Here is a 27,461-nt window from a genome sequence, read left to right as displayed (position 1 = left end):
CACCAATAATATGTCCGAGATGACCGAGATGCCTTAAGTCTGATTGCACTAATCCCAATAAGGCCTAGTTTCCTCTCTGGGTTGGAAGGTCAGATGGCAGTCGCTTCCGTAAAAACTAGTGCCTACGTCAAATCATGGGATTAGTTGTCAAGCGGACCCCAGGCTCCCAGGAGCCGTGGCAAAATGCCGGGATAACGCCAGGAAGAAGAGAATCAGCGATAGCGGCTCACGCAGTCTGTTGTGGCGACGCACGCCGACTTAGGTCGAATGAGTATGAACACGATATTAAACGGGTTCAGCAGAATCGGCTCCACGGACTCGGAACGTAATCCGATCCCGCACGATTCCGCTGACTTCCCGTCGACCGATCCCTACTGACAGTGCGCACATGACATAAATGTCGCAGTAGCGTAAGATATCATTCGTTATTATTGACCGCTGTAATTGACCGAGCGAAGCGACGGTCTCCGTTTGAGCTTACTGGTAGTCAAGTCAACACAACACTGCCTCACTTATTTAAAAGACTTTAAGTTAAATTTCTAACGGGAACAAATTATTTCACGTATTTAAAATACATCATATTTCACCAGAAGCAGGAAGTTATTTGTAATACTTAAGTGCGATCAAAAACAGAAAACAAAATATCATTGCCCCGTTTGAAAATTGCATAATTTAATTTGCTTGGTAACAAATATTTTTGGTTGGATCCGATTGTTATGAACCGTGTTTCTGAATTATTGCTACGCGTATTCATGAGGGTAAGGGTAGAACGCTGGCCCATTTCCAAGTCCCATTAGACCTAACTAAATCTTTGGATGCAATGTTGGTATCTGGTAGGTATGGCCTTTCTGGATATGAGTAATGCCTATGTTTAATCTTTCTCGCGACGTTACATATATTTTGCCTTGACTGAGTGTTTAGTCAGGCATAGGAGTAGGAACAATTAAATACAATTTTTAAAGATTTTACTCCTATCATATTTATTAATTGGCACATACGATCTATGGTTCTTCAATGTAATGAAATTAGCTACATCTCTACTAATGACCCTTTCGCAATTTTACAGTGAGTGAATATCTAGATTGTTTTAATTTTTTTTATGTGGGTAGTTGCATATAATGACTTCAGATTTTAACAAAGTTGCACTACTGTTCCGTTCGACCATAACCTTGTGGATTAGTTTTGCTCACAAACAAACTATCGGCTTACAATATTCATTACTAGCGCATGATTACTACGTCTCTGCATCGTTCCGTTAAAGAGATAACAGCGATAATATTTGACCCTACTTATGACCCCTCCGATAGTGTAATTAGCTTGGGATTTTTATCATTTGGAGTCGGATGTGCAAAACGGGTGGTCGGACCATGGTTTAAGTGTAAAATGCTGTGTGTTTTGGTGTTGTGTTTGTGCCTAGCCAGTGCTGTCAATGGAATTGGAAGTATGTTTTAGTTTATATGCCAGGTTTTTGATTTACGAGTTTAGAGTGTTTGAAACTTGAAAGCTTCGCCTAAAGTGCTTTTTTTAAACTTCAAACTTCAAATATTTTACACGACGGAATGGGAATTATAATTTTTACCGGTATTGTATCACGTTTTTAGGATAAGAAAGAACGTATGAAACCGTAGGTACCTATTATGCTTAATCATATGCCTTTTCATCGAAATATAGAATATTAAGATAGGGAAATTTGGATTATTTGCCATTTTTGATTAATTATTTTACATGCATGCTATAAAGTAAAAGATTAGGTAAAATATTACCCTTACAATTTCATATAGGAATACTTTAAATAGCATCTATGTATATCATTATGTCTTTAATAAACATAATACCTATTTGACGTACCTATTTATAACATTTACAACACGATAAGAAAATAGAACAAGGATGCACTAGAATCCCACTAAGATTGTTTATTTAGAGGAGTCCAATGTTCATCAATCTGTAAGTATATAATTAATTATAATACATATTACTTATATAATATACACGCTATATACCTAGTCCCTACACGTGCCAAGAATTGCATATGTATAAACGTGTTAAACTTAACATTGACACAACACAATTAGTCAATTACTCGGAATTTGGGGATCCTATTACTATTACGGTATGTGTAGGTACCTATTGTACTATCTTGGTCAAACAGATCACTGTGTTACGTTCTTTCCTGTAGACATACACAAGAGTTAAGGGCTATAAAGATTAATTTTCTTATTTAACCCTTATCCACGTAAAAATGTCCTCCTTTTATTTACAGAACTATGATAAAATCATTACTTACATGCCCACCAGCTGTTAACTATTGCCCACAGGAGAGAAAACTAGCGTGTTCGCGCGAACTGTACATTTTTCTCTCCTGTGGGCAATAGTTAACAGCTTGTGGGTGTGTAAGTAATGATTTTACCATAGTTATGTAAGTAAAAGGAGGAGCTTTTTATGTGGGTAAGGGTTAAATAAGAAAATTAACCTTTATAGCCCTTAACTCTTGTGTATGTCTACAGGAAAGAACGTAACACAGTGATCTGTTTGACCCATCTCCGTTGAAATAATAATATGCTAAAACTGTCATGTTACTAACACGTGAACTGTGAAGCGAAAGAAGATAGAACAATATTACAAAGATATTAAGTTTGAACCAAGTTTAAAACAATAATAATTAGGTACTTATTTATTTTTTATTTTGTTCCTTTAATTAACTCTAACAGACACGCTTTACATGTTAATTATAGACTTACTTAAAAATAAGAAGTTATTATGTCTAATGTATATGTACAAAGATTTTTTTTAATGGGGCATTTTAGGTAATTTTGCTTTATAATAACAAAACAAAGAGAAAAACTACTCTCATACACGATGATGATGATTATTGCTACATATCGGTACCTACATTAACATTAGGTACTCAGTGACGAATGCCGACTGGGTCATTGGTTGATCAACAAGACCCGGAACTTTGTTGTTTAGCCACATCGGTACTGATTTAATTTTAAAATATAAATATGGTACCAATAATTTAATTGGATATTCTTTTAGATTTGTAAGAAAAATATTTTGATTAAGGCCTGTTGTTTACCTATTACTATTATTACAGTTCATTTAGGCCACTAAAAAGGATACGAAATCGAATCTTTCTTTTAGTAATCAACCATTAATCAACCGTCCGAGCCGACATTTCTTTAATTTCCCGCCCTTTATTACTGACGGAAACTATTTATCAAACTTTAAATTAAAAAGATAAAAGTGCCATTAAACCGTGCGGCCGCTCGTCAGTTTCGTTCGTATATCTAAACAACGTTGCGTCACTTATCCTATCGCGGAACTCTGTCCGTTATCCCTGACCCTTCCCAGACAAGGGTGCGATAAGGATCTCGAAAATTTCACCAAATATCGCCTTTAGTTTCCTAATTTACTGACAAAGTCCCTTGATTTATGTTCAACTTGTTACTTTCGTAAATTAGAATTTGTAATTTAAGGAAAGTGTTTGTTTAGGTAATGATTTTCCAACTAAAATGAAATATATTATGGTATGTTATTGCGTCAATTAATGAGATTTATTGTATATGTTTATTTTTAGGATAGTGAATAATGCTTTGAACTCTTTAAAAGTTTTATATTTTTAAACTTTAATCTATTAAATATTATCGATATATTTTAGTTGTTAGGCAGTGGCACATCACTAGTGCATAAAATTTGTTGCAAAAAGAGAGTGTCGGAATCGTAATCGAGAAGGACTTCACTATTCAAATAATCATTAATAAAAGGAACTGACTTCAAATTACAGTATTTTAATCATTTAATGGTCTTCGTCAGCAGCAGTTCCACTAATATAGGTACACACCAAAAGGTGCTTTCCGAGAGTAGATGTAGAGCAAAGAATATAATACCAAAGAATATAATACTCACAAGGAGATGTAGAGTCACCATAAAAAAATAAACAAATCATTATATTTTATAGCCGGTCAAACAAGTTTGTCAGTAGAAAAAGGCGCGAAATTGAAGTTCTCTATGGAAAGTCTCCACTTCGCGCCTACATTTTTAAATTTCCCTGTTTTTACTTTTACTACGTTAGTCCGCTATGTTAATATTATAATTTCAAAAAGCGCGCGCAACCGCGCGAATGAAGCGCGTGCTCGGATACGTGTGTATAGGTACACGATTACTATGGCAACAAAAGTTAATAATTATTTAATTATACTAAAAATCGGACAAGTGCGAGTCGGACTCGCCCACCGAGGGTTCCGTACTTTTTAGTATTTGTTGTTGTAGCGGCAACAGAAATACGTAATGCGTGCAAATTTCAACTGTCTAGCTAATCACGGTTCACGAGATACAGCCTGGACAGACAGACGGACAGTGGAGTGTTAGCAATAGGGTCCCGTTTTTACCCTTTGGATAAAGGGACCCTAAAAATAAATAGTAAGGTAATTTATAGGGACCGACACAAATCAAATTTAATACAACACCTAAAATAATAATTTCTTCCGGCAAATCCGGCAACACTACTAGTTACGTCACTGTCATATGTCATGTGTCATGTCTTGAAGCTGTTGTGTTTGTTTACAAAATTTCGCCGTCTCTTTAATTTATTTTTGTTATATTTCAGACTCGCTGAAAGACCCATATATTTGCGGTTCGCCATCATGTGCAGGTAAATGAAACGTTTTTATTTCAGTAATAAATTTTTAATGCCAAATCTATAGTGCAAATGATTAATTTTGCTCTCATGCATTCTGTATTTTTTGCGATTCGCACTAATCATTTTTTCTACTTTGAATACAATTTATTAACCCTTGCTAGTCTTGCTCAGGTATAAATCGAGTTTGTTTCCTAATATGCACTTAGATTCAGTTCAATAAAACTTTGCTTACTTTGGAAAAACTCGTGTATTGCTCACAAACAGTAAAATGTGTTACGGACGTTACAGTCAAGTGTAAAAATATGGGTGCATACAGATTACATATACAACTTACTTAAAATTATGTCCCATAGTTTTTGATTTACTGATATAAGTCACATAAGTGCTATGGGACTAGGGTTGCCATACGTCCGGATTTGTCCGGACATGTCCGGATTTTTGACCCTTTGTCGGGATTTTTGACCCTTTGTCCGGATTGCGGCCGGACTTGGCATGTGTCCGGAGTTTTAGGAATGACCTTATAAAAATAAAATGCGCGCCCGGGGAGGGGGCTACAGGATTGGGCGAAGGGAAAGGGAAAAGTAGATCCACAATACAGTACACCACAGAGAGCAGCGCGCCGCCGGGGCGTCGTTCAAGCTACGCCAAATCTCTGCTACAAGAAATGTCTGGATTTTTAGGGTGATGTCCGGATTTTTATCAGGACATTTAATTCTTCCATATGGCAACCCTATATTGGACATATTTTTTCACTTTACCTTCAACTTTAAGTAGCTGTATGAAATACCAGGTTTTTGTCAAAGTACAAAGATACATTTTGGTTGAAAACATAAATATTATTTGTAGTTTCCTAAAACATATTTACATTACATAGTGTAATTATATTTCCTGTTATATATTTTCAGCTTTGGAGAAATTCAAATACTTGCCAGAAATCATTTACCATTATGAGTACAAAGTGAATGTGGAGACATATTTCGCTGGCTCCAGTGACAATAGATCTACACTCGACATCCGAACAGAGGTATGTAGACGTAAATACCATAAAATACACTTTATCTCAGGGGTGACAGAATACCGGGCACAACACCTTGGCTCACCGGGGTCTCTCCCAGAAGTCGTCGGCAACGTCAAGGGTCTGCTATAGTTCGTTTTTTTTAGCATTAGAAAGAACTTCGCAGAAGTAAGCTTGTGGTTCCAAATCCGGCACTTTTAGCGGTAATAATTTGAAGTCAATTATATGTATCGACCATGCTACATTAGATAATTCAATAATTATTAACAATTAAAGAGCCTGATACAAACTGTACGCTTACTTCTGTGGAGTTCTTTCTAATGCTAAAAAAAACGAACTATAGGCTTCTTGGCAAGAATAGTGCTGCCAACCCACCACACAAAATAGGCGCATTAATATGACGTCGAGTTGTGGAAACCAAGCCCGCGAGAACCTATAACCTGTATACACTTTATTCCGCCTAAAACACTTTATTGACGACCAGTCTGGCCCAGCGGGTAGTGACCCTGCCTATGAAGCGGATGGTTCCAGGTTCAAATCCTGCTAAGGGCATTTATTTGTGTGATGACCAAGGATATTTGTTCCTGAGTCATGGGTGTTTTCTATGTATTTAAGTATTTATATTATATATAAATATTATTGTCTAAGCACCCACAACACAAGCCTAGTTGAGCTTACTGTGGGACTAGTCAATTTGTATAATAATGTGCTGTAATATCGTCGGGTGACAAGCAAAAGTCACTAAGTATTATCAAAAAATTAAATTAACAATGCACTTTATTACACTTGTAACACGGTTTATTGTCCAATAATTTCAATGGTGTTAGTTAGTGACTTTTGCTTGTCACCCAACGATATTTAGTTATTATTAATTATGAGTTATTAATATATATAATAATTTGTGTTTCCAGGCTACAATCCAGTTTATCAAACCCTGTGAAGGTCTGCTGCAGCTGTCAGACGTCACGCTCATAGATCAGGATGAGAGCTTCCCGGTCGAGAGAGCTGAGAAGTTCATACATGCCCTCTCGCTCTATGACCTTAGGTGAGGGAACCGTAGTTTGTAGAGAAGATAATAATAACTATAAAGTATTATAACACATTACAGTATATATGTAGGTACTTAGTGCATAATTATTTTTCATCGTATTTTAACGGAAACGTCTATTTCAGTCTCAGGTATTGATAATGATAACTCTCCCATAATCCCAACTTGTCTGCCATTTTGAAAAACTATGCAAGAATTTTCAGCCTAAAGATGATTCTATTTCATAACTCTTAAGGTTTAAATTTAATTGCTCAGGTTCGCATTCCACGATGGCATCATATCAGAGGTATGCCCCGACCCGTCGGAGGAAGAATGGGTGCTCAACTTCAAGAGGGCCGTGCTGTCCATGTTCCAAAACTCCATGAAGCGGTTTGACATCAACTTCGTGGGGGTTGAGGTAAGTTATTAAGATATTGTGAAGCGCTTTGTTGTTGAGGTATCTAAGGAGGTCCCGTCGCATGCTGAATAACAGATAGCGGGAGCGAAAAGATCTTGTGGGGTATTTTAAGACACTTTTTTTAGTAATATGTTTTGGACCGCCTCGAGATACCTTTCTCAAGCAGAGCATATGTACTTGTATAATGCTCTGTGGCTTAAATTAGTATTAGTATTTTAATACTTGAATTATGAACTTTTGAAGTTTTTTTAGATTTGATGTTAGAGGCAAGGAAACCATTACTAATTTTATGACATACATTTTATTTAGTCATTCCTTAAATCTCTAACATAAAACAATACTTTCGTTCACTTTCCTTCTAAAATAATTTCACTGTATGGCATGAATAAAATTTGTGTGCAGAAGTTAGTCTTTAATTCCTATATACGCGTAAATATCGTTTTCCTACTCGCCCTTTTAACCCCTTGTTCCTCGTATAAACAAGTCTGATAACTAGCTTCATACTAGAAAATAATATTTTCCGTAGATAATCGGATTGTATGCGACAAAGAAATTCTACTGGCTTTCTACTTAAAATGTTCCCAGTCGGATGTGGAGATTTGTTTTTATAGAAAGCCAGTTGTCACACTTGGTCAGTAATATGTACAGATGATATATGTACAATAATTTGGTAGAATCGAGCTGATCTGATGACTGAGCTAGAAGATGGATCTTAAAATTTGAATGAATGATGAATTTTACTTATTTTAATTGGGTACTATAGTTCGTTTTTTTTTGCAGAAAGAAGGTAAGCGATCTTGACATGTCTTTTAATATAAAAACGCTTTTTAAAAATCAGTAACTATTACTTATGAAATCAGAAGAATATAAATGATCGTATTAGATTCATAATCGTTACATATTTGCCGTAACTTATTTTTAAAATGTGTTTTTCAATCAAAAAACACATCAAGATTGTTTACCTTTTTTCTAATGCTAAAAAACGAACTACAATAGTAGACCCCTCGAAATTAGGTTCATATGATTCGTTTCGACAAATGGCTCAGCATATCTATCTATATAGCCTTTTATTTTCGATCCTCGGGTTCAAAAGTTTTTAAAATGATATTATCTTTTTTTTTTACTACAAAATGTCCCGCAGTTCGGTGTGCCTCTTGGCATAGGCCTCCTCCAACCTTCTCCACTGTACTCTGTCTTCTGCAACTTTGGACCAGTAGGGCCCCAAGGTTAAGCGGATTTCATCTACCCATCTTGTTTTTGGATGCAGTGGCGGATTTGCAGTCTTTGCCGCCCTAGGCCCCAGGCCCTGTAGCCGCCCCTTTCAAGGCACCCATAATATTGACTACATTTTGAGTTATTTTTTGTTACCATCAGCGAATTTTTTGTCACAGTTTTCCGCCCCTAATTATCTTGCCGCCCTAGGCCCGGGCCTACTGTGCCTTAGGGCAAATCCGCCACTGTTTGGATGTCTTTCTCAGCATATACTATGCCTTTTTATTTCAGCAAGACATCCACGGCTCATGCAACGTGAACTACACGGTTCGCGGACAGAAGGACACGAGCTTGGTTCTAGAGAAGAGACGGGATCTGTCTTTATGTACAACACGGTACAAGTACATGTCTATATTGCAGAGTGTGCGCTACGATTTCCAGAGTGTGAGTAGTTTTTTGCCATCTAGTCCATTTAACGTAGATTAAACAGTATACCCACTGGCAAAAGGCGGGAAATAATGAATTCCCACTTGTTACCACTGGTAACAACTTGGTGGTAACTAGTAGGAATAAACGACGGACGCAAAAAGGTACAAGTTACAATTTTCTAAATCATAACTGGCAACACTGAGCAAATGCCTCGCATTGGTCAAAAGCGTGTCATACGCCATTTTATTAAATTTTAAAAGTGTTAAAACTATTTATTTGTGGATGTATGAATGTGATTCTTGTGTAACGAATACCGGCCTGTTTTATAAAGCTAATATAAAAATTCTAATATGAGAAATTGTGCCTTTTAAGCGCCGAGTAGTAATCAAACTTTGTGCCTCTGATTTCAATCACGCTTAATGATAATAAACTATTTTGTGTTACATTCTGTTCAAGTGCAAAAAGTACAAGGTGATTGTGACATGTCTTTCGTAGTTAATTACTCATTACTATACCATTTTAAAACGAATTCCCACAATTTCCAGCGTTTCCAAACGTGGCCAGTACTAAAATCCGAAAGCAAATGCGTCGTCTCAGTCGACCACCACATCTACAAGTCCGTCAACTGCCGCGAGCGCCATCTATTCGAACCTTTCTCGGGCAAGAACTCGGGCGCCATGACAACCGTTATACAAGATCTGGTGCTGATGAGAGAAGTGAACAAGACAGACTCACAGATCATGGAGGCGCAGCCGAAAGGTAACCTTATTGACATACTGTTATAGTCCAATTTCACATTGTGCACCAGTTTGCCGGTTTGTCTCCGACATTGTAACCATTAAATATAAAACCTAATTTAATGATCTTAAAGTATATTCTCCTTTGCAGGCTGGATGGCGATAGAGAGACGCTCCAATCTGCTTCACCATCACAATTCGCATGTCAAGACTGAAACTGGAGAGCTGAAGTCAGCTAGAGAAGTTTTGAAGTTGTTGTGCAAGTTAGTAATACCTATACACTATTCAAGGAATAAGACCATACAATTTTAAAATCAATAATTTAGGACATAAAGTTGAAATTAGTTTGTTTACAATTGAAGTAAAAGTAATGGAATTACACTATTCCAATTGATAATGGTTGAAATTTCATTCAATTTTTGACATTCAATTTAACAGTGGGTTAAAAAGTGTTACGTGCGTATGCATGTGTCTGACATACGACACCCAGTAGGTATACATAACTGACAACTAATTTGAAGGATGACTTAATCGTCTTAGCTACAATTCAAGAAAATTCCATACGAAAATGTGTACATTTTATTTTTTATTCATTACATTTAATAATATTCCAGCATCAAGGACAGCACAGATGACTACGTGCCAGGAATGACGATGGACGAGAATCTGGACAGCGGCTCCACCGTGGGGCTGTGGGGCAAGCTGGTGCGCGCGGCGCGGGGCCTGCACTACCCCGCGCTGGCTCAGTTGTTGTCCAGAGCCCCGAGCATCTGTCCTAAAGCGACGTAAGTCTCCTCTTTTTTCTCAGATAGAAGTTCTACCGAAAAATATGCTTGCTGTGTTTCATTTGTTTATTATATTTTTTTTGGATATCGTCGCCTAGTTCCAATTGAACACGCTTCGGCTAGATCGATCTGTATTAAATTGTACCAAAATATTTTATTTTAAATTTCAAAAATACCTTTTTTTTTCAGAAAACACATGCTAGACGCCCTTCCCTACATAGCCAGCGCCGGTTCCGTAGAGCTCATCAAGGACATGGTACTTCGTGAAGCCGTCGATGCCAACACTAGGCATGAATGGCTCATGTCCATGGCTATGATACCGAGGTAATGTACCTTATTTACATGATATTAAGGTTTATATTGGAAAAAAATGAAGTATCTTGGTCACGACACCAAATATTGGTACTACTAGTTTAAAATTATCTTACATAATCTTCAGAGCACCTTATCCTCGTTAAAATAATCTTCCCTTTTGATAGGTAACGATAGGGCGTAAAAGTATAATGTTTGTTTTAAACAACTTTAATAAATACAAAATATAAAACTACTTACACCAAATTTTTAATTCGGATATCCACAACGCAGGCTTCGTCAGGTGGCTACAAATGCAAATCCGCAACATGCTTCGACTAAAACAAACCAATGATGATATCCGCAACAGGCTTCGTCATTTTGCCGTTCGTCGTTTTTTGTTGTTTCACCACCACCAACCAATACCAAACTAAACCAAATTAAGTTCATTTTTTTTAAGTAATGTTGTAGGTCCTTTTTAATCACACTTTAGTACAAACAAACAAACAAAACAAACTTCTAATATTTTCAATAATAGCCTTCAATAACTGTACAAAAACGATTTATTTTTTCACCGCTGTCACCATACCTACAAAATTATACTTAATTATTTTTTACTACAGCTTATTCCTCTCGTCCTTCGAAAGTTATTTGTGCCTAGCAATTGGACGTAACCAAGTGAAATGATCTAATTGTTTTTTTTTTTTGCTACAGACCGAGGAAAGAAATGTTAACGAGCATGTTGGAACTACTGAAGCGACAGCCAGGTGACCAGGTCATCAGCTTTACCGTGTCTTCAATGGTGCATTCCTACTGCAAACACAGCGGCAAATCTCGTAAGTATAAATTGGCTCATTTTGGGGTTTCGAATACTAACCCGTACTCATAAAACTTTACAAGACCAGCGGGGAGACACTCCTGACTTCGGTCGAACTCGGCCGCGTTCGGCTCACCATCGCTCCGAGCAATCATTAGGGTCGGCACCGCTCGACTTCCTTTTGCGTGCACGACCACAGATAAGACGATCACTTGAATTGTGACAACCCTAAACGGCCGAAATGACATGACATGACAACGACAGGATGAATGGAGATGGATAGGACATACTATTCGAAGAGGGGAAACAAATAACGCAACCGTCGCTTTCGGTTGGGAACCGCCGGACGGAAGCCGTGGCCTCGGGCGCCCTGTACACTCTTGGCAGCCGGGGCCAGGTCCGTCACAGCTGCGAGCGGTCGGGGGGAGCTGGGCGAGGCCAGAGCGGTCGCTGAAGATAGGAAGGCGTGGCGCGGGCTTGTGAAGGCCCTCTGCACCTCTGGGGTGCCTTAGGACAACAACGACAACAAACAGCCGAAAGGGGTAGTGCCATACATTAGAAAGGGATAGCTTGATTCGACCCTGAACCGTTGTCAAACTTCGGGTTTATAGGAAGTGTCCTTTCTGTACTATTATTTATTTTCTTCTGTGACTTCAAGGTCAAGGAGACAAATCGGTAGCCCTTAAGACCCTCTATCATTGCCCTTCGTTCGATCCTTACTGAAAGTAGAAACATTTTACATGTAAACATTTGTTTAGGACAACTTTTATTTTAAGAGCTACGATTGTATCAATCAAACTCTATGTTCTCACAATAAACATATTTCATTTCATTTCATTTTAACAGTACGGGAATGCTGTGAAGAAGAGACGCCCAAGCTGATAATGGAAGAATTCCAGAACATAGTCAAGGAGGTCGACAGCAAGGATTTGGCCACGGCAAAGAGAGCCGTGAGAAACAAAGTAAGATAATTCTTGTATTTTTTTGAAAATAGAACCGTTTTTCCCCCGAAGGGTAAAAAACGGATATTTAGGTTTAGGTAATAGTTAGTCTACTTTATTACTAGTCAAATCAGCTTATTTTTTAGAACTGTCAAATCAGCTTATTTTTTAGAACTGTCGACGAAAACGATTTGCTAATATGGCATTTATATATAAACGAGTATAGTGACTTATAACACTTAAAACTCTCGCATTTTGTACACATATCAAATTACACAAAACTGGTGCAACTCACCTGAAATGTCGGAATTTAAGGTAAAAACAATGAAATCACATCGCAGTAGACCCGTTTGTGTAATTAAATGTGAGTATAGTGACGTCACGGTTAACTCACCTACTTTTTATATAAATTAATTTAAGAAGAGGAAACATCCCTATTATATTTCGAGACACTATTTGTTATGGGCTGGCACGAACGCATATGCATGTGTCTTAAATCAGTAATAACATGAAATGTTTTTTTTGCTTTTAGGTTAAAATAGCGATAAAAGCGCTAGGCAACATTGGTGGCTTCAAGCAGGAGTTCACAGACGTTCTTATCAACATAGTGGGCGATGAATTGGTTCCTGTGCCCATAAGATTGGCCGCCGTGGACGCTTTCCGGAGGACGCCTTGCGTGGAAACACGGTAATTTTATATTTCTCAAAAATTTCGCTGAATTATGTTCCTGACTCCTGTGCTATGCATAAGTACCTTGGCTTAAATACATATGAATGCCAGTAATACCTGCGCCACCCTATACTAACAATTTTCTATACAGGAGGGGGGGGGGGGGGGTCAGTTAATGCTGCAGCTTAATGTACAGTCGCCATCATATACATCGGTACGGCTAGGGTGGTCACAAATATCTGAACACGCCAGTATTTTCAAGGCGTTAGAGTGCGTGTTCAGGTATTTTAGAGCACCTGGGCCGCTCCGATGCATCTGATGGTGACAGTACATAGAGACACTGCTAAAATCATAAATGTTTACTTCGTAGTCGGGTAAAAAGAAGCTAATGTATTAGGTGTCACGAAGCTTATTTTAAATTATTATAATATCTATTTTATTTTATTAATTTCAGCGACTACTTCCTAGAGACGTTCCGCGAAGACTATGTAAACATCGAAGTGCGTATAGCTTCTTACTTGCAAGTGATGAAGTGTCCGACCTTAAGCATCGTCCGAAAGATCTACCACGCTGTGAGGAACGAGAAGGTTAATCAAGGTACGTTCTTACATAATCTTGCGAATATCCTTTGCAGTAGACTCCCAATAGTCGGGTCCAAACAGTTTAAACCGTCTTTCGAAGAAATGACCATGTGATGCAGCTCGGCCTGTGTATCATTATCATCATCATCATCTCAGCCATAAGACGTCCACTGCTGAACATAGGCCTCCCCCTTGGACCTCCTTTCGTACCGGTTGGAAGCGACCCGCATCCAGCGTCTTCCGGCGGCCTTAACAAGGTCGTCCGTCCATCTTGTGGGTGGACGTCCTACGCTGCGCTTGCTAGTCCGTGGTCACCACTCGAGCACTTTTCGACCCCATCGGCCATCTTCTCTGCGCGCAATGTGGCCTGCCCATTGCCACTTCAGCTTGCTAATCCGGCCTGAGTATAGTCGTTCGATTTGTAGCCGGCCCCGAACGGCTAATCCTTTGTATATTGTTAAGTAAAACCGCACGTGCCTCTACCAGGCGTGGCTCACTCCGCGATTTCGTCGCTTTGCTACAGGTAGCTAAAAGTACATCCGTTCCACACCAATTTTGGTGGCTAGCCATAAGCCTCGCCTGGCGCTGTCTCCACCTAGCGGTCATATCTGTCCTGGCCGCGTAGCCAAGATGCCAATCGCTAACGCTCCGTAGCGATCGAAACGCAACTGTCACTGTCACACTAATGTGGAAGAGTGATAGAGATACATAATGCTTTTCGTTGTCGAAGCGATAGCGATTGTAACCTTGGCTAGGCGGCCTGATCGCAATAGACGAGTTTTGTTAGAGAGTGAGTCTTCTGTACCTAGTACTATTATTTATTCTGTGCCTCTACCTGCAAAAGCGCACTATCCATAAGCGCATTTGCGCCAACCACCTTATCTTTATTTTACTTTCCATTGGCAACATTCGTCTGGTCCCACCTCAACAACTTGGGCCATTCATCTCTCCCCTCTCAAATATAAATCCAGGGTCTGCTCTCTGACAACCCCATGCCGTTCCCCTTCCATTATCCCATTGGAAAACTTAACGTTCTCGACGTGGAGATGTATCCATAGAGCGACTGGTGATGCAGGGCAGAGTAGAAGGTAGCCGAGCGCGAGGAAGGTCGCCCATGAGGTGGACGGACCAAATAAAGGCAGCAATGGACGGCCCCTTGCACGAATGCGCTAAACGCGCAGCCTTCAGGGAGGAGTGGAGGCGAGCCGTCAAACGTGTTACAAAGGGAGACTTCCAATGATGACCACGACCGCTCTGTCAAGAGTGTCCCGATCAAGAAGAAGAAACTTAACGTATCTCTCAATTGTTTTTTTTTTACAGTGGCAACATTCGTCTGGTCACACCTAAACAACTTGGGCCAGTCATCCCTGCCCTCTCGGGTAGAAATTCAGGGTCTGCTCTCTGGCAACCCCATGCCTCAGTTGGAAGACCAGCCGGACTTTAGGATGTTTTCGCGAAACTACGAGCAGAGCGTGTTCTTCGACCAGTATAATGCGGGTGAGATTTGGACTTTATCTGTATGGGCAGAAAGTTGAAAATAGTTTTATTGTTGGAACTGCCCTTGCAGCGGAGCATGTATTTGGTGTACAGTCGCCATCAGATACATTGGAACCGCCAAGGCGTTCATAAATATCTGAACACGCCTTGTTTAGATATTTGTGAACACCTTGGCCGCTCCGGTATATCTGATGGCAACTGTACATAAGTTTTTTTGATGTAGGTACATAAATTAGTGTTAGCGTCTTAATTTTTTAGGTCTTAGGATATTCAATCAAGCTTATTTTGAGTTTGATAGACTATATTTTATTGACTTATTTTAGTAAATTAAACTTAACCGCAGGTGGTAACTATGAGGCGAACGTGATCTTCTCTCCGGACTCCTACATACCGCGATCGGTGTCTCTCAACTTGACCGTCGACATGTTTGGAGAATCAATCAACATTTTAGAGGTATTTTATACTGTAAATATGTTATACAATTTTTTTTAAGATAGCTGCCTGCCTGCTTATTAATTAATAAAAAAAGGAAGTGAAAATGTGAATCATTCTAAATCACTTTTGTTATGTGATCAACCTTGAAATCGAATCATTGTCGGTTTTATATATTTTATTTCAAGATTCCGGGGTGTGTTCAATAGCAAAAGTTTTAAGTATGACCTTTATATTCAGGTTGCAAATATGCAATAAACGCTATTGAGATTTAAACGAACATTACTTATACCAACTCTCTCAAGTTGGTATAATATAAGTACCTGTGGTACACGGACCTTACAAGTATTGGCATCAATTCCAGCTAAAAGCCCGCGCCGAAGGCTTCGAGCGCTACTTCGAGAACCTCTTCGGCAACAACGGTCCGCTCAGCAAGACGAAACTTAACGATCACCTTCAAAACCTTCGCTTCCTCCGTTCTTTAACTGAAGCCGATGACGTGCGAGGGAAAGTCGACGACATCCCCTACAAAAATGAAGCGCTTAAGCACCAGTTTCCCATGGCGGAGTTGGGGGTGAAAGTGTTCGGGAATGAGATTTCGTATTGGAACGCGGAGGGGAATGATGAGATTGTGAAGAGTTTGGAGAGGCTCAATCCGCAGTTGAGGATATTGGAGATATTGTCTGGAAAGGTATGTATTTTTATATGACTGTTGATATTATTAAGACGTGCAAGGTAAAGTTGATGACATCCCGTACAAGAATGAGGCGCTTAAGCACCAGTTTCCCATGGCGGAGTTGGGGGTGAAAGTGTTCGGGAATGAGATTTCGTATTGGAACGCGGAGGGGAATGATGAGATTGTGAAGAGTTTGGAGAGGGTCAATCCGCAGTTGAGGATTTTGGAAATATTGTCTGGGAAGGTAGGCTTTTAAAGAGACTTGAAGTACATATAGGTTTGAGTCCGTGTTTAAGATATTAATCACTACTTACTTAGTTTAAGTCCAAGTAAAATTGTAACGCAGTTTGAGTTAACTCTATATGGATTAATTATTTGGTTAGTAGGTAATATTAAAGGTGATTGTTAATTTCATTTTCTTTCAACCACCTGTTAGGTTTTGTTGACGTTTTTCTCAGTTGTCATAATTTTGCCTTATATGTATTTTGTTTTTATTCTCAGGAAATCTCCTACAACAAGGCATCCCTCTTCCTTGATACTACGTTCTCTGTTCCCACTGGCTGCGGTTTACCCCTCAATATGAACCTTATGGGAACTAGCTACGTCAATACCAAACTATCAGGGACTATGCTGGATAAGTTTAGGCAGAGCGGGAATCTGGACTTTGAGGGCAAGATACATCCTAGGTAAGACATTAATCATTGATCTTCGTACGCTGGCAGGGTCGCCATGTAACGGGGTGTTTAATTATATAACAAATAAGGGTCACTTGCACCATCCCACTAGCCCGGGGTTAAGCGGTTAAACCTTTAACACAGTGTCAAATTATACGGGTACTCTTGGTAACTCCAGGTTTAACCAGTTAACCCCGGTTAGTGGAATGATGCAAGTGGCGCTAAGATGTTAAGTTACTAATCAGTTTATTATACTTAATTATATCGGATAAATTGATTTTTTTTTACTGTATCTTCATACGGAAAGTGTGAACGGAAGTTAGTAAGAACATCATAATAAAAAAACGATTTCTCAACACAACCTGTTAAATTTTCCTCTCACTCGATTTTTACCTTAAACTTTTCTCACAGCGTTGCAGTAAACATAGCCGCAACAATGTCCGTGAACGCCGGTGACCTCAGCTCGAGCGGCATCCGCGTCAACATGCGTCTCTACACAGCCACCGCCGTCGAGGCCAAGCTCAATATCCGCGGCCTCGGCCTGGTGCGGCTTGATCTATCCCTGCCCAGTGAGAAGAGAGAAATATTTGCAGCCAAGTGAGTTACAGTCGATATGTTACCCAACGTTTTCGAGGCCAAGCTCAACATCCGCGGCCTCGGCCTCGTCCGGCTTGAGCTGTTCCTGCCCAGTGAGAAGAGAGAAATATTTGCAGCCAAGTAAGTTACAGTCGATATGTTACCCAACGCTATCCAGGCGAAACTCAACATCCGCGGCCTCGGCCTCATCCGGCTTGAGCTTCAGCCCAGTGTTCCTGCCCAGTGAGAAGAGAGAAATATTTGCAGCCAAGTGAGTTACAGTCGATATGTTACCCAACGCTATCCAGGCCAAATTCAACATCCGCGGCCTCGGCCTCGTCCGGCTTGAGCTTCAGCCCAGTGTTCCTGCCCAGTGAGAAGAGAGAAATATTTGCAGCCAAGTGAGTTACAGTCGATATGTTACTCAACGCTATCCAGGCCAAATTCAACATCCGCGGCCTCGGCCTCGTCCGGCTTGAGCTTCAGCCCAGTGTTCCTGCCCAGTGAGAAGAGAGAAATATTTGCAGCCAAGTGAGTTACAGTCGATATGTTACCTAACGCTACGACCCGAACCAGCTCATGTGAAACGACCCGTACCTTTCACCTTACCTTTGTTTTCAGATCGGAGCTGATAATCCTCCACGGCGACGAAGAGTTGCAGCAGCAGGGGCTGAACACCAACAAGATAGAACAGAACACTTGCAGCTGGTCCGCCTTTGACAAGGGCATTGGCATTAAAGTCTGCGCCTCCTATCGGGTACTACTCTTTGACCATTGATATAAAAAAAACTTTCAGGCGACTGGTAGGCCATAGATACCTTTAAAGTCGCATATATATTATGAAATTGAAAAAACACACATTATGGCTGCGATACATTACGCAACTGCAGCCGGATTTTGACACCCTTCAGCCAGAACTCATCCTTGGTGAAAGTCGCTAGACGGTCCACCATTGACAGGCCTTTTGACTGTTGTCCAGAAGATAATAGTGGTACAGTTTGGTAGAAGAAATGTTGTATATCATGTTCATGTATTAGTACGTAGCTTATCTTAGTAGCTCAATTGAAAAGGGTTGTAGCTACCACAATAATGTAATAATGTAAGTTAGGTAAATTTATATACGTAGGTAGGTATCGTAAGATAGGGTTTATAAAACGTATAAGATTTCAAGTTCCTGGTCTCAAAAGAGATTACTCAGCTTACTTCTGAACTTGTACTGAACTCTTTATAAATTGTATACTCGTATGTCTACAGATGTCATAAATACATAATGAAAATTAAATGTCATCAACTCTGGCCAACATGAAATTCTTAAAGTTCTTAAGGTAGCCACAACTCTGGATTATCGGTCCAACGTGCTATCAATTGCACCAACTGACTGCTTTATTTTTCTTCCCAGTTCCCAGACATGACAAACCTGAAAGGCGCACCGTACTTCATAATGAGCGGTCCGGCCAAGTACGTGCTATCGCTCGAGAAAGCAGACCCGTCCGCCAAGATATACTCCTTCCAATACAAGTGGGACAAGAACCAGACCAGTGACGTCATCGCCTTCACCTTCGACACTCCTGACAGCCAGGTATGTTATACAATACATCCACAAACACACACTTATGTCACACTGCACGTGAGCCGACATCAAGACATACTCATTCGAACCTGAAAGGCGCTCCGTACTTCATAATGAGCGGTCCGGCCAAGTACGTGCTATCGCTCGAGAAAGCCGACCCGTCCGCCAAGATATACTCCTTCCAATACAAGTGGGATAAGAACCAAACCAGTGACGTCATCGCCTTCACCTTCGACACTCCTGACAGCCAGGTATGGTATACAATACATCCACAAACACACACTTATGTCACACTGCACGTGAGCCTACATCAAGACATACTAATTCGAACCTGAAAGGCGCTCCGTACTTCATAATGAGCGGTCCGGCCAAGTACGTCCTATCGCTCGAGAAAGCCGACCCGTCCGCCAAGATATACTCCTTCCAATACAAGTGGGACAAGAACCAGACCAGTGACGTCATCGCCTTCACCTTCGACACTCCTGACAGCCAGGTATATTACAGACATCATGCCGTACATCAACAAAGTAATATGTATTTGCAATTCTAATACCATATTGGTATATGAATCCAACCAGGGACCAGAGACTATAACATATTTATCTCTTTAATACAATACAAATCAATCGCAAACAGTATACAATTTCACTATTTTAATAAAACTGAATCAATGTACACAAATTATTATTCACGTGTTCATTGGGAGGAAGCGTTATGTTAAAGATTATACATGAAGAATTGTTCACGTGATAGACAAGCTCGATATAGACTGTCGCAATATTTGCTAAAAGATATTGAACTAAATATGGAAAACTTATTTCTCTACAAACACCTACTTTCGATTTCACAGGAAAAACGCATGATCGACGCAGTCCTGAACCTATCCAACACGGAAACCAACACGTCCTACACGGCCAGCCTTACCTTCCAATCTGCCAAAAACACCCTCAAAGCCAAGGGGGCTTACCTTAACACCGCAAACGTGAAGTCAGTTGAAGCCAGTCTAGTTATAGATGGACGGAAGCATTTTGATACGGTCATGTCGTTGAAGAAGACTGACATCATGTTTGGATATGTGTGGTTGCCGAAGGCGTACTGGGTTGTCAATGATGAGAAGATTGCTGAGTTAACTGGTGAGTATATTTCTTGAGTAGTTATCTTAATATGCCAATGTCAAGTTGAAGCCAGTCTGGTCATAGATGGAAGGAAGCATTTTGATACGGTCATGTCTTTGAAGAAGACTGACATCATATTTGGATATGTATGGTTGCCGAAGGCGTACTGGGTTGTCAATGATGACAAGATTACCTTTTTTTTCAGGCCAATTCAAAGTACGCACAAAAGGCGGCGTCACACAAGCGGACATCCTAGTGGACTTCCACATGCGCCAACAAGCCAGCCACCTCGTCGGCTATTACACCATCAACGGACTCTCACACGGACTCCAACTAACCTTAGATTACCAGAGTTACAAGAATAAGACTCAGACGATAAAGCTGGAGGGGTTGTATAGCGAGCGGCCGCTGGGGAACAGACATGATTTGTACGGAGAGCTCGCGATGGAATTTACAGCCTATCCTATGTATAACTTCTTTGCTGTGTTAAAGAATATGGTAAGTGTTTTTACACCAACAAGTACATAGAATTTAGTCTTGTGATGAAAACACAGTTAGAAATAAATAAAACTGGCCAAGTGCGAGTCGGACTCCCGCACGAATGGTTGGGTACCATCACGCAAAAAAAACGACGAAAAAAATTACGCTTGTTGTATGGGAGTCCCGCTAAAATATTTACTATATTTTTATAGCGGCAACAGAACTATCTAGCTATCATGGTCATCAGAGGTTTCATGAGATACAGCCTGGTGACGGACAGACGCACAGACGAACAGCAGAGTCTTAGTAATAGGGTCCCGTTTTTTATTCTTTGGGTACGGAACCCTGAAAAAGAAAAAAAAGTAGTAGATGGTGAAACTTTTCCTTTTATATTTTTAAACCCCCCGTTTTTTTTTTTTCAGAAATCCCAAACGCACTTAGACATGAGCTTTAACGTATCTTCATCCCGTGACCCGGCCATAGACCCGTCACTGACGTTCGGCTACACGCGCATTGACACACCTCTCGGCATGAAGTTAGCCACACACCTCACCGTCACCAAGCCGAGGCCTGTGCGAATGATATTCGAATATCAGGAGGTAAATGTCGCTTAGACGTTTCAGTTAGACCTGCACACCGGCTGCGCGCGTGCATGTGCGCGTTGTGCTGTACAGATCCTTATGAGAGATGACACACCGCCTGCGTGACGTGTGCGTGCACCGACATTTTAGCGCATGCACACGTGCAAGTCTACTCACACATGTTCGGTGTGGTCTGGCCTTTAGGAATTTTATTAAAATAGCAAAACTAATATTTACTAAACCCATGTTACTGCCGCGACAGTGTAAATATTACTGGTCATAGAAAAACGTGACAGTGACATTGTTTCAATGTTAAAAGGTTATATATCGAAAGTAAACTTATTATGACGTCCCACGGGTAAAGGTATCTTATGGTGGTTGGCACTTACGCTATTATTAACGCCGCTCCAATACAATTGCGGTAATATGCGACCGAGGTACCTTTTTTCGTGGAACGTCACAATTGAATATTTCAACTAATATTCATCAATGACATTCGAGAAGTCTCTAAAAAGTGTATTTTTACAGGTCGGCAAGAAGTACACAGTAGTGGCCCTTCTAAACGTGAACCCCAAATCTAAAGACATCCTAGTATCAGGCGCTCTGTACTACCCACCCGGTACAAAGTTGTTCGCGACTGCAGAACTAAATACTTCGCTACCGACGCTACACGACTGCTCTATCAAGGCGAAGGTGCATGAGAAGGAAGATAAAGAGTTCCAGGTGAGCTTATAAAAGATAAAGATAACATAACATAACTAAATGAAGTCCAAGGACATCCTAGTATCAGGCGCTCTGTACTATCCGCCCGGTACAAAGTTGTTCGCGACTGCAGAACTAAATACTTCGCTACCGACGCTACACGACTGCTCTATCAAGGCGAAGGTGCATGAGAAGGAAGATAAAGAGTTCCAGGTGAGCTTATAAAAGATAAAGATAACATAACATAACTAAATGAAGTCCAAGGACATCCTAGTATCAGGCGCTCTGTACTATCCGCCCGGTACAAAGTTGTTCGCGACTGCAGAACTAAATACTTCGCTACCGACGCTACACGACTGCTCTATCAAGGCGAAGGTGCATGAGAAGGAAGATAAAGAGTTCCAGGTGAGCTTATAAAAGATAAAGATAACATAACATAACTAAATGAAGTCCAAGGACATCCTAGTATCAGGCGCTCTGTACTATCCGCCCGGTACAAAGCTGTTCGCGACTGCAGAACTAAATACTTCGCTACCGACGCTACACGACTGCTCTATCAAGGCGAAGGTGCATGAGAAGGAAGATAAAGAGTTCCAGGTAAGCTTATAAAAGATAAAGATAACATAACATAAGTAGATGTGAACCCAAAGTCCAAGGACATCCTAGTATCAGGCGCTCTGTACTATCCGCCCGGTACAAAGTTGTTCGCGACTGCAGAACTAAATACTTCTCTACCGACGCTACACGACTGCTCTATAAAGGCGAAGGTGCATGAGAAGGAAGATAAAGAGTTCCAGGTAAGCTTATAAAAGATAAAGATAACATAAGTAGATGTGAACCCAAAGTCCAAGGACATCCTAGTATCAGGCGCTCTGTGCTACCCACCCGGTACAAAGTTGTTCGCGACTGCAGAACTAAATACTTCTGTACCGACGCTACATGACTGCTCTATAAAGGCGAAGGTCCATGAGAAGGAAGATAAAGAGTTCCAGGTAAGCTTATAAAAGATAGATTTATTAAATAACTTAACCACAGATACAGAATGTACAAGGTTGTCAAATATCAAAAGTGCGACTAAAATCGGAATTATTTCAAGTGTCATTCCAGAATTTAACCTTTATATCTTACGCTATGGAGAGGAAGGCCTCCCAAGCCACGGCGGATACACATTCTGTTTCTGTATCCCGTGCGAAGGGATTTCGAAAGAAATCGAACTCTACACCCTCATTCTAAAGCTCTAAATCCTTTGGCAGGTGAACGCAGCAGGCGGCTGGTTCACGGGCGTGGATTTCAACATAGACGCGCTGTATCAGGACCAGTCGAAAACCAACATGGCGTCGCACCGGCTCAAGCTGATACTGAACAGTAACCACTTCAAGGACATAGCTGTCGATGCTAGGTTCACGCAGGATAACAGGCAGCTTACTTTTGTTGGACAGGTGAGAAAATAAGGCAATAAATATAAATATCAACATAGACGCGCTGTATCAGAACCAGTCGAAAACCAACATGGCGTCGCACCGACTCAAGCTGATACTGAACAGTAACCACTTCAAGGACATAGCTGTCGATGCTAGGTTCACGCAGGATAACAGGCAGCTTACTTTTGTTGGACAGGTGAGAAAATAAGGCAATAAATATAAATATCAACATAGACGCGCTGTATCAGGACCAGTCGAAAACCAACATGGCGTCGCACCGACTCAAGCTGATACTGAACAGTAACCACTTCAAGGACATAGCTGTCGATGCTAGGTTCACGCAGGATAACAGGCAGCTTACTTTTGTTGGACAGGTGTGTTCCTATGTCACAGTCATATTCATACACAGTATAGTTGTAAGCGAATGCGAACATATTATTTGTGTCGCCCGCTCGACAAATATCTACCCAATTACCTTTTCTTAATACCAAAATCGCATAATCTGACAGATGGATTTACCCGAGTTTGAAGTTAAGCGACTCATTTCCAGACAGTTACTAAAACAATTACGTAGTTTCACATTTATCATAGTGAACTTACGCACTTGGTTGCCTACCGATCCTGAACCACCTAACGTTAACGAAGCTTTATGATAGGTAGGTACATCTTGATCGTATCTAACCTGGGGACTTAGAGCAAATCTTTGTCGCACGAACTTCATCCTAATACTTTTTATAAATTTAATTCAAAACCATATCTACATCATGTTTATGGCGTTATAGACATAACGTTTGTCAAGTCAAATTTGTCATCTGTGTTTGTGAGAAAGAGACAAAATTTATGAATAAGAGGGGGGAGGGTTTATTTATCAAAGTTGATGCACCAAATGCTCTAAAATGATCATGGTATGTTGTAGGGCGAGTACAACGAAGACAAATACAGAATGCTACTTCGCTACGTGCTTCTCTCGGAGCAAAACTTCACAACCTACGTAGAGGTGGACGCCAACGACAAAGCGTACAGTTTGACCCTCAACGCGGACCTTACTAACAACACCGACGTCTCCATGGACGTACACTTCGACCAGTAAGTGTTTTGTTTATTACATATTATGTATACAGGGTGTGTCCGACTTTGGGGCTTTAAATCCAGGGCTCGATTCTACTCGCTAAACTGGGCTACTTTTATTATGGCAACCCCGAAATCCCGATTTTTTTTTACTTTTTCATACATTTTGGCTGATCAGATGTCGACGTTTTCTATGGAAAAGCCAAAAAAATTTCCCCGATTATAGGGTTGGTCCCATAGTAAAAGTAGCTCAGTTTAGCGAGTAAAATCAAGCCCTGGATTTAAAGCCCCATGGTCAAACACACCATGTATGTCGGCGGCCGATCGTAAGATCAGGCAGATCGTAATGTTCCTGTGTAATGTTTTGACCATAGTTACATTAAACCAATAAATAGGTAGGATAGGTTCGTTAGGTTGCTTCAGATGCCCGAAGGGCAAACTGCCCAGAAATAGGGTCGACTCAGGGAACGAGTCGAAGATTTTCACGTTTAACGACATGCCTAGGAATTTCACGATATCTTACGATCGGCCGCCGACATCTACTCACAAAATCATGATTATGCTAAATTCCACGAAATATGAACGCGGGCGCAAGTTTCTTCTTAGCCATACTAGTGAACTGATCTGTGCTGACCACTGAGGATTGACGTATCTAACTGCTGACGCGATGCAAACATGGGATTAGCTATTAGCTTTAAATTAAACTTATCACTTAAATCGCACGCAGTGGCGAAGCTTGGGCGCGAAGCGGACCCTCACTCACGGCCTCGCACTTAAGGGGGACCCAACGGGCAAAGCCAACCCTTTTTAGGGATTCGTAGTCACCTAGAAACCCTTATAGTTTCGCCAGGTCTGTCTGTCGGTCTGTCCGAGGCTTTGCTCCGTGATCGTTAGTGCTTAGAAAGCTGCAATTTGGCATGGATACATAAATCATGCATTGCGACATAACGCAATAAGTTACAAAAAAAAATTCGGTACCACGGCCAGATTAGTTCACGTCACGCCACGCCACTGATCGCACGCTACATGAAAGAAAGTGAATTTTAGCCTATCTTTTTTCCACAAATCCTAGTCTTAAGCAATGTCCCCTAATTCTCAACCTTCGCTACACAGTCAAACAGTATTTCAATTTGATATTTTTTTATTTGTATTAATTTTATTTTCAGACTTCGCGACGTCCACATCTCCTACAAACGCTGGCTCACTCCACGCCAGAAACGCCTCAGCGCTGCCTTCAACTGGGATGCGAACCGCGACCCCTCGCAAAAAGTTTCCATTGACATACAACTGGATAATAAGGGAACTTGGCACCATGGAGGGCATCTTACGCTGTATTACCCTAATAGGATGGTGAACGGAGAATTCGAGTTCTTATTAAAAGGTGAGTACGGTTTTAAGTTGCTTGGCAAATCATTAGAAACGCCTCAGCGCTGCCTTCAACTGGGATGCGAACCGGGACCCATCGCAAAAAGTGTCCATGGACATACAACGGGGCATCTTACGCTGTATTACCCAAATAGGATGGTTAATGGAGAGTTTGAGTTCCTATTGAAAGGTTAGTACGGCAAATTGCTAGAAGTAACTGGGCAATAAGGGCATTTGAAACTTACGCTGTATTTACCTAAGGGTGGTATTCCACCTGTTCAATTTCTTTGTCCAATGTCATTGCATCTCACTCTCTCATTAAGCAAAATGTGAGACGCAATACACATTGGACAAAGAAATTGGATAGGTAGAATATCATCCTAACCAATGTCACAGTCAAAGTCTATGGGGGTCATGTCTAACAAGTTAATAATTGGTGTAGTTATCAATACTATATTATAACAATAAATTAACATTTTTTTTCCTTTCTGCATTATTTTTATTCCAGATTGGTTCTGCGAATGGCACGTCCGTATGGGCTGGGCACCCGAAGCCAACATACTGTGGCGCGTTAAAATGTACTCCGAGGCCAAACAGGAGACAGTCTACGCACTACTTTCTAGTATGGACACCCCATTCGCCGGCTGGAAAGACACCAGCTTCAACGTCATGTGAGTACCAAGCTGAATTGAATCTTAAGTAGAGAGCAAAAGGTAGAATATTGAACTGTGGCGCATCAAAATGTATTCCGAGGCCAAACAGGAGACAGTCCACGCTCTGTTGTCCAGTATGGACACCCCATTCGCTGGCTGGAAGGATACTAAGCTTCAACGTCATGTGAGTACCAAGCTGAATTGAATCTTAAGCAGAGAGCAAAAGGTTGAATATCGTACTGTGGCGAGTCTAAATGTCCTCCAAGCCAAACAAGAGACAGTATACGCTTTGATGTCTAGTATGGATACCCCATTCGCTGGCTGGAAGGATACTAGCTTCAACGTCATGTGAGTACCAAGCTGAATTGAATCTTAAGTAGAGAGCAAAAGGTTGAATATCGAACTGTAGAGCGTCAAAATGTATTCCGAGGCCAAGCCGTAGATAATCCACGCTCTGCTGTCTAGTATGGATATAAAGGATACTCCGTTCGTTTGCTGGAAAGACACTAGTTTCAACGTCATGTGAGTACAGACTAAGTTGAACCATATATAGGAAAGTATAAGACTCAAAATCGAGTCTTGCACACAGTCTACGTGGCTTCTTGTACTGCTTGTAAGTTTAAGTGTTCCAAATTATAATTTATCTTTATCACCAGGTGGCGCTACCACGACAACCTGCAAGCCGTGAACGGCAGCATGAACTGGATGGAGGACTACTTGGCCTTCAGCCTCCTGGCTGACTACCTGTTCAAAACCAACGAGTTTTACGGAGAGTTGAACGCTGTGGTGAACTCTACTATACCAACGTTGCCTAAAGCGGCCGCTATTGCGAAACATAGAGTTGTTTGGAAGAAGAGTGCGGATACGCTACTAAGCTTCCAGGTACCCATTTAATAGTTATTTGTACAACAAGAGATCAACGTTTGATATTTCTTCGAGTGCTTATTTTGAGTCCCGTGCAAGCGAAAGATTCTATAATAATTTAGAATCTTGAGCGTAGTAAAGGATTCAAAAGCGCACGAGATGTAAATAACTTTGATCTCGTATAGTACACAAAATTTTTCACCCTAAGCAGTGAGAACATACC

General features: G+C 40.8%; 1 protein-coding gene across 1 annotated transcript in view; it reads left to right on the top strand.

Annotated features, from left to right (window-relative positions):
- The first annotated feature begins 1,164 nt into the window (after nt 1-1,164).
- Nucleotides 1,165-27,461, top strand: part of LOC134679271 (uncharacterized) — an 87,271-nt gene continuing 60,974 nt past the window's right edge. Inside the window, exons 1-30 of the mRNA XM_063538169.1 lie at nt 1,165-1,441; nt 4,610-4,654; nt 5,548-5,666; nt 6,569-6,702; nt 6,961-7,102; nt 8,606-8,758; nt 9,289-9,502; nt 9,632-9,743; nt 10,095-10,265; nt 10,455-10,589; nt 11,271-11,392; nt 12,220-12,335; nt 12,847-13,001; nt 13,438-13,580; nt 14,885-15,061; nt 15,405-15,514; nt 15,858-16,184; nt 16,671-16,855; nt 17,255-17,440; nt 18,041-18,176; nt 18,819-18,998; nt 19,840-20,122; nt 20,310-20,602; nt 21,007-21,183; nt 21,694-21,888; nt 23,121-23,306; nt 24,205-24,374; nt 25,523-25,737; nt 26,230-26,392; nt 27,031-27,256. Coding sequence (XP_063394239.1) covers nt 1,228-1,441; nt 4,610-4,654; nt 5,548-5,666; nt 6,569-6,702; nt 6,961-7,102; nt 8,606-8,758; nt 9,289-9,502; nt 9,632-9,743; nt 10,095-10,265; nt 10,455-10,589; nt 11,271-11,392; nt 12,220-12,335; nt 12,847-13,001; nt 13,438-13,580; nt 14,885-15,061; nt 15,405-15,514; nt 15,858-16,184; nt 16,671-16,855; nt 17,255-17,440; nt 18,041-18,176; nt 18,819-18,998; nt 19,840-20,122; nt 20,310-20,602; nt 21,007-21,183; nt 21,694-21,888; nt 23,121-23,306; nt 24,205-24,374; nt 25,523-25,737; nt 26,230-26,392; nt 27,031-27,256 — 5,184 coding nt within the window. The 5' untranslated portion in view covers nt 1,165-1,227. The remainder of the gene's footprint in view (nt 1,442-4,609; nt 4,655-5,547; nt 5,667-6,568; nt 6,703-6,960; nt 7,103-8,605; nt 8,759-9,288; nt 9,503-9,631; nt 9,744-10,094; nt 10,266-10,454; nt 10,590-11,270; nt 11,393-12,219; nt 12,336-12,846; nt 13,002-13,437; nt 13,581-14,884; nt 15,062-15,404; nt 15,515-15,857; nt 16,185-16,670; nt 16,856-17,254; nt 17,441-18,040; nt 18,177-18,818; nt 18,999-19,839; nt 20,123-20,309; nt 20,603-21,006; nt 21,184-21,693; nt 21,889-23,120; nt 23,307-24,204; nt 24,375-25,522; nt 25,738-26,229; nt 26,393-27,030; nt 27,257-27,461) is intronic.

The sequence above is a fragment of the Cydia fagiglandana genome, chromosome 2, assembly GCF_963556715.1.
Source record: "Cydia fagiglandana chromosome 2, ilCydFagi1.1, whole genome shotgun sequence".
Classification (NCBI taxonomy): Eukaryota; Metazoa; Arthropoda; class Insecta; order Lepidoptera; family Tortricidae; genus Cydia; species Cydia fagiglandana.
This window is presented reverse-complemented; position numbering and strand designations above follow the sequence as displayed.